The 9,371-nt window shown below is 46.0% G+C and overlaps 1 protein-coding gene across 2 annotated transcripts in view; it reads right to left on the bottom strand.

The window, feature by feature from the left end:
• Window positions 1-591: 591 nt before the first annotated feature.
• TMEM150A (transmembrane protein 150A) overlaps window positions 592-9,371 on the bottom strand; it is a 53,831-nt gene continuing 45,051 nt past the window's right edge. For both annotated transcript variants that reach the window (XM_078666878.1, XM_078666877.1), the window contains one exon: window positions 592-3,292. In XM_078666878.1, coding sequence (XP_078523004.1) covers window positions 3,051-3,292 — 242 coding nt within the window. In that variant the 3' untranslated portion in view covers window positions 592-3,050. The remainder of the gene's footprint in view (window positions 3,293-9,371) is intronic.

The following is a 9,371-nucleotide window of genomic DNA, read 5'->3' as shown; positions in this document are numbered from 1 at the left end:
CTATAAAACAGTCCAAAAAATGTATGGAGAACGTAACCAATCAGAGGGTCACAAGACAAAGCCGCTAACCTGATGCATCAAAGGAAAGACAGCTTTAGGTGTTCAATTATATCATACATGATGGTGTCACTGTACAAACACCTGTCAGAGATACTTCGAAAATACAGTGTATCTTTATCCTTAATTTCTAAGTGGATTTCGCACCAATATTTCAATGATCAAAGGTGTGCTTTAAGAATTTACTGTTATGTTATGTTATGTTATATTTATGCTTCTATAGCGCACGGCCACTCCGTTTGGAGCATCCCGGCGCTTTTTTGAAGGTACCCACCAGAAGAGGGAGAAACATAACACTGAAGGGACATGCAACACACCTATAAAACAGCAGCAGCGGACTATGGAAAAAGCCATGTTTTAAGGGCCTTTCGGAAGGACAGCAGGCTAGAAGCCTGTCTTAAAGAGATCGGGAGGTCATTCCAGGCACGAGGAGCTAGATAACGGAAGGACCGACCTCCTGCTCTGGCGCGCTTGACAATGGGAACCTTCACTTTGGATAGCGCAGCAGATCTAAGAGATCTAGAGGGCTGATACCAAGACACACGGTCTTCATAGGGTAATTAATAATCAGATCCTGCCGATTAGCTGGTGTTTATCAAAAGTAGAACTATTTTAATGTGTTCCGAAAGCTTTGCCTGATCACACTTCTTTTTGTTTTGTAAAACGCTATGCTGTTCATAAAATAAGAAACATGTAATCAGCAGAGTAGCAGCATCCTTTGGAGGGACATCAAAGATTCAATAAAAGGCCCTTTAGAAAAGGCATTTTTCCACCTTTTGACATAGTATCGACCAGTCCTCTATATGGGAACTATCCAGCAGCTGGGAGTTCGTGGAACTCAAACAGTGAATGAGCAGCTGGCAACGTTTGTTTTTGTGAAGAGGCTGGTGTTCTCAATTTCTGAACTAAGAACTCTGGCAGCCTGATATGTAAACAAACAACGTTGGGTTGTGAGACAGCTCACACTCCATATAACCGCGGAGTTACTACATAACCTTCACATATGTCAAGAAGTTAGGTCAGACACTTACAATGCCCATTTGACATTTGATGCCCGGGTCCTACCATATCTGTGCATGCAATAATGGACCTTCTCAGCATTTCCCTGTGGCCTGACAGTGTCAATCCTCACGCGGAAATGGTACTTAGTGGTGCAGAAGCACATCCATTAGTACTTATTACTGCACCCAAGATAAGGGGCGATTTCTGCTGTCATAGACTACTTCAGAAAAAGCACACTCTGCATGGAGTACATCACACTCTTTTCAGATTTAGAATGATAGCCCTTATGTATGTAAATGTAAATGTAAATGTGTTGTATTTGTAAAGCGTATGAAATGGCTTTACCCAATCTGTGTCTATGGGGAAATACAAATACATAAGCTCCCAAATCACAATCTAAAAACCCATCCTCAGTTCCTCTGCTGCAGCAGGGCCAAGGGAGCTGGTGTACAAAATTCACAACATGCCTTTTATTTGCCTTTTGTATGTCCAAGTATTCCCAAGTGAAACTAGGGACCAATTCACAATCTCAAAAGCCCACCTGTTACCCTTGTCCAGCTTGAATGTTAATGATCCATGAAGTACCCATATCTCTTGAAATAAGATCCTGACCACCACCTTTTTACTGTTTTAGGTTTCCTTTGACATCAGATGTAGCTTGCAACAAATAATTTGGAAAAAGTTGCTTAAAAATTAGAGCAGCGTTGGCACTTGCCTTGCAGCTGCTATCCCTCATTTGTTGAAGGCTCCGTTTCTTTTTCATAATATTTTCGTTTAAAGTTCCTTCAACATCATTGGTTGATAAGGGACAATTTTTGAAGAATCTATTCAGTTTCGCCACTGCACTGCAAGTTTAAAACAAATGGGAGTTTAAAACAAATGGGAATTTAAAAAAAAGGGGGGAACCAAGTTTGTTCCCCCAGACAAACACAGAGCACTGGTCAGCTGAATAGTTATTATGGCTGCGATAAATTTACCGAATGTATATTGACTATTTGTACAGCGCAGACTGCTTACAGAAAGGGTTCTTACTGCATGCCCATCTCTACTCCTTGGACGCCTCTGCTGAGAAGAGATGTCCATCTGTGCACCCACTTAATGAATGGAGCCTCTTAATGCAGTTTGAGATCTACATTACTGTGTAATAAAAAAATATTTCTATCAGTATATTCTTCAATCGCAACTGTTTAAATGCTTTGTAGTTACAGTTGAGACAGCCGCAAATATGAATGGCATATGTATATATTACTTTGAAATCATTTTTCTGCATCTCCTTCCATTCAGCACCTAAGAACTGGCAGTGTTTCTAACTATTAACACTAGTTGACAAGACGCCCAAGAAAAACACATATTTAAAAAAATGAAATTAGTGAGGATCGGGTTCCTCCACCCCACATTTTGAGATCACCAGGACTTTCTGAGATATGTTTACGAATGCTCAAGTGAATCCTACAGGTCACCGTAAAGCACCACCACCTGAGATGGACAGCCTAGGATTCCCAGATCCTGAAGCATATGAAAGCCTAGAGTCCACGTAGGAACACTCCAGGGTAGTAATAAAAAAAAAATACACAATAAAGAGCATATCCACCTACCCTAGTTACGAGCATTCCCAGCAAAGTAGATTTCTGAAAGTTGTGTACAAAACTGAAGTGACCAATACTGATCAAAGGTGTCACCCCAGCCATGTGGCAAACTAGTGACCATTTGGTACGACGATATAAATATATATATATTTACTGTTTATATAATAAAAAAAGACAAGTCAGTGTGTAGAAAATGAATACGTGAGTTGTGTCTGTCAGCCTTTTTCATATATATATATATATATAGATAGAATATTTTTTTTGCACTAATACCTTTCTTATTTAAAAGAAAAAAAACTTTTTTTGCAGGGAGTAAAAAGAAGAACCAAAATATCACTAAAAGTCTATGTATGGTCTAGTCTGGGGGAGGTGGCCCTTGGTGAGGTCACCCCTCCCAGTCCGCCGTCAGATCATGGCAATGCTCTCGGGGTTACAGTTCAGGTGCGTGGAAGTGCTGCTGCTGGTGGGGGACTTGCAACCACGGGCACCCGAGAGCTGGATGGCAGCAATCATGGTGCCACCTGACACATCGCCAAACTCATATGTGAAGGTGCCGTAGAAAACCAGGATGTCAATGACGAAGACCCACTCGCAGATGGCGGCAAGATGCTGCAGCAGCGAGCTCTCATGGATGAAAAAGATCCCGCCTAGAGCAAAAGGTTAAGGAGAAGTTTTGAAAAAGAATGCTGAGACATTTAGTTATAACATCCTGAATCGTGTGGGGTAGACCGGCTCAACACTGTGGTATCGGTAAACAAATGTGTTGGAACTTTATTATCATAGTCAATCATGAACTAACCTCTTTCCTCTACATGCTGTCCCAAAAGCTTTTCAAAGGGCTCGGACCATAGCTATTCTATGTATTGCATGTCCCACAATGCACAACTGACAATTCTGAAAAAATGGAGAACTCTATATGGCATTCCGGGAAATTAATATACATTTTAAATACTCACAGGGCCCGCCAGTCCTCTATATTCATTGGTCTGCTTAAGTGTCAGTTTCATTTTGCTTCCAACTAGAGGATCCAGCAATTGCGCCCCCGGGGACTGTCTGATCTTTTCGCTGTAGTGAGGGCGCACAGGGTCCTGGGACACGCTTTACCCTTACTTATATGTAGGCAGATGTCCATGACCGCTACATGTTCCTGCGGGGTTCTTTGGATGGCCGTGACATCCTTAAACACATACGCCCCTAACACGGACGACCATAGTTTTTTTTTTAACCTGACCTTCAGGATGCCTGGCACGAAAGGCACCCGACCCAAAAGATAGTTACATGCTATTCCCCTACCCATAACACACATAGCAGGCTGGATAGGGTGTTGGTGACAGGAACACCCACCTTTCCAGAAGGGACTAATTTGGCCCGATTTTGACGAATCATGCCCCGGTGAGATGTGTGTTGCAGTGGATTGGCCCCATCCAGGATCCTCGAAGGTGGACACTGCACCCCCCCCCCCACATGCTACACGACCAGGGTGGAAGGGAGACCCTATGCCAGGCACTAACAGAGTACATGCCTTTTAATTGGGAGGGGACTTGTAGCAAAGCCACTGAGTGGGAAGTGATGAAGGCAGGGATGCGGGGAGGGGGTATGGGATTGGCGTGCGGGGTTGGTTGTGAGCTGCTACGAGAATTGAGGGAGGACAGCGCTCTGGCGGAGGATCAGGCAGGGGATCGAGCACACCCAGCTACTGGTGAACGTGAGAGAACGTTGTGCACGCCAATTACAGGCTTATGGGACAGACTGGATAAATACACTCTTTGTCAATACCACCAACAGCTTCATGTCGAGGGGGATAAATCTGGGCGACTGCTGGCTTGGATTTTGCGGAAGGAGCAGTAGATACCCATAACGACCTGCTTGATAGACGCAGAAGGGTGCTTGGCACATACCAGGGGAGAAATCTTGGAAGTGTTGAGACTGCACTTACAGAAAGTAAATACAGCGGATCAGGCAGCTTATGTGGCCATTATGTACTATTCTTACAGGGGGTATTATTAACGTGCCTCCCACCTTCAGGATCGGGGAGCTCGAAGCACCAGTGACCGTTGACGAGGGCACCGAGGCGTTGTGAGCACTGCCTGGGGCCAAGGCGCCGGGCGTGGAAGGATTTCTGTCAGAATTGTACCAGACGCACTTGGCAAGGCTGGTGCAGCCCCTACTCCAGGTGTACAAGGAGGCAAGTGAGCAGGGTCTCTTGCCCCCAACCATGCACGAAGGGGAGATTTGTATGCTTTTAAAGCAGGGGGGGCAGGACTCAGCAGCCTATCGCCTGCACACCATGTTTAACTCAGACATCAAAGTATTGCATAAAGTATTTGGGCAAGTTTGGCTCCATGCATGCCCCACTTGATCAATGAGGATCAATGTGGGTTTATACCTGCCGTAATACTGGTATGAACATATGGTGGCTAACCCATGTCATGCACGAGGTACAACACCGGGAAAAGGAACTGGCCCTGGTATCCATAGACCTCGAAAAAGCCTTTGATACGGTTGACTGAGGGTGCCTAATGGAAGTACGGGGGTCGGAGGGTTTTAGTCCACGGTTTTGTCATTGGGTCAAACTCATACACTGCGGCGCGCGTCCAAGTCCACGTGGGCCAGAGTTGTTCTGAGGGGTAGATGCTGGAGCGGGGCATGTGCAAGGGTTGCCTGCTCTCGCCACTGCGCTTTGTGCTGGCCATTGAGCAGTTGGCGATTTGGGCACATAGGGATCTTGAGCAGTGGGGACGCTTCACGTGATATCATTATTTGCAGATGATGCCCTCTTCTATGTCACCTCGCCTCATGAGGCGATACATAGGCTGCTGCAGCTCATGGAGGACTTCAGTGCATATTCGGGACTGTGCCTCAGACGTACATCTTTGTCCTTCCCACTGGCACGCTTGGCTACCCTACCTTTGGAGCAACTTCCTGGTCTTGGGTTGCGCTGGGAGATGGTAAATTTTCGATACCGGGGGTACAGGTGGCGCTTGAGGACTCTCAATTATTACACTTCAACTGTTGTCCCCTATAAGGCTGGTCGTCGCAGCATAGTGGTTCTGAACACTTTGAACCGGCAGTATGATGAGTAGGGCCCCTAGATTAGATCTTTACTATTATGCGGCTCACATAAAGCATGCAACCCGGTGGCTGGATGAAGGGGACAACTGGGAGAAGAGGCTGCTGACAGTACGAGTCCTGCCAAACAGGCTCCCGACGGCACTGATGGAGGGGGCAGGAGTCCCTGATGACATGCCGTATGTAGTCGGGCAGACTGCAAGCACCTGGCAGTGTTTCATGGAGCAGATCTTGAGGCACGCTCCATTTCATTGGGAACTTCCAGTATGGGTTCTTGCTCCAGTGCAGGGAAATGATGGACAATATGTCCTTTCAGACATGGAGGGTGGGAGGTTGAGACATAATGGCTGACATATACCCAAGCGAAACATTCATTTCCTATGAACAGGCCTGTGAGCTGGGACAGAGGCACTATCTCCATTGTGCTGGACTATCGCTCATACTCATACAGTATCATGCAATGCAGGCTTCAAATACACTCCAACTACTTACACCGCACCTACATGACCCCAGTGAAGTTGCACTGCATTGTGCCAGACTGCCCGGATACTTGTCCTCGGTGCGGAGAAGCGGGCGGACTTCATGAACTTAGGTTGGGGGTATCCCGGCGTTAGTCAATTCTGGGCTCAGGTGGTGGAGAGGGTGCGGAGTGGCACGTGCCTTAGTGTCGAGGCGTCACCGATGCACTGCTTGCTGGGAAACGTTCAGAATCCTAAAAAGAGCAAGCTAGCTTACAAACTCTTGCAGCTGGTAATAGTTTTAGAAAGCAAAAGACACACAATTGATGGATGGCAGTTCGGGCTGGACTGTTCCCATTGGGCGCAGGTCAAGACGGATTTGCATATGGCTGGGTCCAAACTGGAATTGCATGGTGAGCAAAAAAACGACAGATTTAGGCCCAGATCTCTGTACTGGGGTGAATGTATGACATTATTCTGCATTCTGTCCATAAATAGTTTTAGAAAGGCATAGGGTTGCAATAACGTGGATGGGAAAACGTAATTCTGAGGTTGCCGTGTAGTTGAGGGATGTGCGCGAATAGACACTGGTGGAGGAAACTCATATCAAAGCTAGTCGAAGGGATGACAAGTTAGAAGAGGATCTTAGAACGTGGAGGGAGCTTTGTAACACATTCCTAACGGCTGATTCGAATGAGAGTGAGAAGAACGAGTGAGGCATGAGCGAGGATACGACAGAGAAGGAACTGGATTGAGTATATGGTCAGTGTCCTCGATGCTTGATGCTTTATATCGTAAGTCGAGAGATCCTACTCTAACCATGACACTCTGCTGTACAATCCATCAGTACGTGCTGTACAATCCTGTACACTTGTTGAGTCTTTGTTGAAAAGATAAAGGTAATAAAAAAATTAAAAAAACAACCAAAACTAGAGGATCGAGCATGGGGCACAGAGTCAGCCCACTTCAGCCACTGGTTTATCCCATTGTGAGTGACAGCATTCTGCTCTTTCACAATGTGACATCTGCACAATAAGTAGTCCTCTTCACTGCAAGGGGCTACTGATGCAATGTGTGCCTTTACCTTAAAAGATGTATAGGTATTGGCTTTTAGACAGTGCTTGTTTTATGTAGAAGAGAGACGGCAGCTCCCTCAACACTGCCACAGGGCCTCTAGTGTGTTGAGTGTCTTTCTACAAAAGCCATTTGGAAACCATTAAGGTCAGAGCCAACGCCAAACCTATTGCCCTTTGAGTGCTTGTTTATTTTTTGCTGCTTAGGGTGCCTCACATACTTGCTGCCCATTATTTTTCCAAAAGCCTTTCCATCTCTTGCATGGGAGTTTCCAATTGAGACTTAGAAGCGGTCAGCGCCTTTGTGTGCTGGGGTATTTTCTTCTAACTGACCCATCCCTTTGTTCAAAGGAGGTAGGGCTAAGCTAAATACCACTATAAGAAACCGAGCAAGACTGAATCCCTGAGCCCTGGAACAGATCATTACAGAGCATTCTCCATGGGAGCCCTTTCATTTGGGCACAGCTCACAACTGTAGCATTACTCTATAATGTAGTAACATCCTGCAGTACACGGCACTATTCCATTTTTCCCAAGTTCTTCATCACAAACTGCTCAGGGTGACAGATGTCCTGCCGGAAGCAGCGGACCTCTAGGTCGAATCATTAGGTAACCAGAACCAATCTATGTTCTGCTCTTCCTAATATTATATGTTACTGGTCTGTACGCAAACTATATGCCAGCAACATTGGGTATTTAGAACACTAGAAGATTGGCCGATATTAGATGTAGCTAATCTACAGGGGGTCAAACCACAGCAAGTGCCAGCGACACTGGGTATCTCTACTACAAGGTGGCGTTCTGTTTTTGGCTTTGTTAGATGTAGTTGATCTGAATGCAGTCGAGCGACAGTGGATGCCAGAGACCGAGATGTTCTGTTTTTGGCGGATGGTATCTATGCGGTCCACTCAATGACAAGCAGCGACCAGGCTAAATGCTTCAGTCTGAGAAACAAGCAGACACCATACATTATTTTTCTTGCCATGCAACCCCTTCCAGTCATCAGTATCGCAACGTCCTCAGACACAGAGCAGAAGAAGTGCACTTGAATTTTAATGGAGTGAAAAAACATAGGTGGCGCTCCCACTTCTGGGCTTCCATTCAGAGGGCCAGATGTACCCACACACCATCAGAATCTGGGTATATGCACATACGCAGATGGTCACCCATAGGTGCTGGTTCGCTCCAATAGAATCATTCAAATGGCTGTCATGTTGGGACGATGCAGTGCTCTTCCCCTAAGTATGAAGGACCAGGAAGGCCACTATATGGAAAGCATCACAGACAAGCCACTAACTGGGCTACCAGTGGCCTAGCAGTGCCCATAGTCCTCAAAGAGTTGAACAAAATGAAAGAAAAGCCTTGTTGGTTCTCTTTCTAGATTACAAACTGCCTAAGTGGGCTCGGGGCTACTGCACCATGTTCTGTCTGTGCCATCACTTAGCAAACAGCACAGCAGTCGGCAAAGCGAGGGGGTGGTACTTCTAAGACTACTTTGGCCTTTGATTCTTTTCTCAGTCATTGTATAGACTTTTTAAATGCAGAGCATATCAGGCAGCTCCAGAAGGAAGGAATGCACAGTTAACACGTTGCAAATGTCTAATTTGCGGTGCTGCAGTTCTGCTCCTTTCTCATATTGAAATAAGAAAACAGTTCTGCAGTTAGGTCGGTGGGGGATGAAGAGATTAAGGTGTGCTATTTTTAGGTTTGGTGCTATCAAAGATCGTTTGTTTTAAATTTACCATTTATAGTAGCGGAGCTAAGTAGCTTGTATCTCCACCATGCACTGCTTATGACCTCACGTTACATCACTCATTGCCTACTCATTTAAATAAAGGGATGGGGGCTGTGAGGCCCCTCACCGAGCCATTCCCATCCCCAGAGCCATTTCTAAAAAATAAGGGGAGGGTATTGTGCTACCCCCCTTTCTGAGCCTGGTTATGCCCTGGGGACTACCAGGGCCATTTAAAAAAATTAGGGAAGGCCTGCATTTCTTAAAGGTGGGTGCCAACTTGTTGTGGGCCGCAAGAGGAGCCCGAAGGTCCCAGCCAGTTCCCCGCATGCAGCAGGAGCTGGCATTGCTCCTGCCCAGAGGGAGCAGCTACTAATGCACAAAGCAGCTATCT

This window comes from Lissotriton helveticus, chromosome 11 (genome assembly GCF_964261635.1).
Source record: "Lissotriton helveticus chromosome 11, aLisHel1.1, whole genome shotgun sequence".
NCBI classification, from domain to species: Eukaryota; Metazoa; Chordata; class Amphibia; order Caudata; family Salamandridae; genus Lissotriton; species Lissotriton helveticus.
The sequence above is the reverse complement of the archived record's forward strand: the minus strand, read 5'-3'. Positions and strand labels throughout refer to the sequence as shown.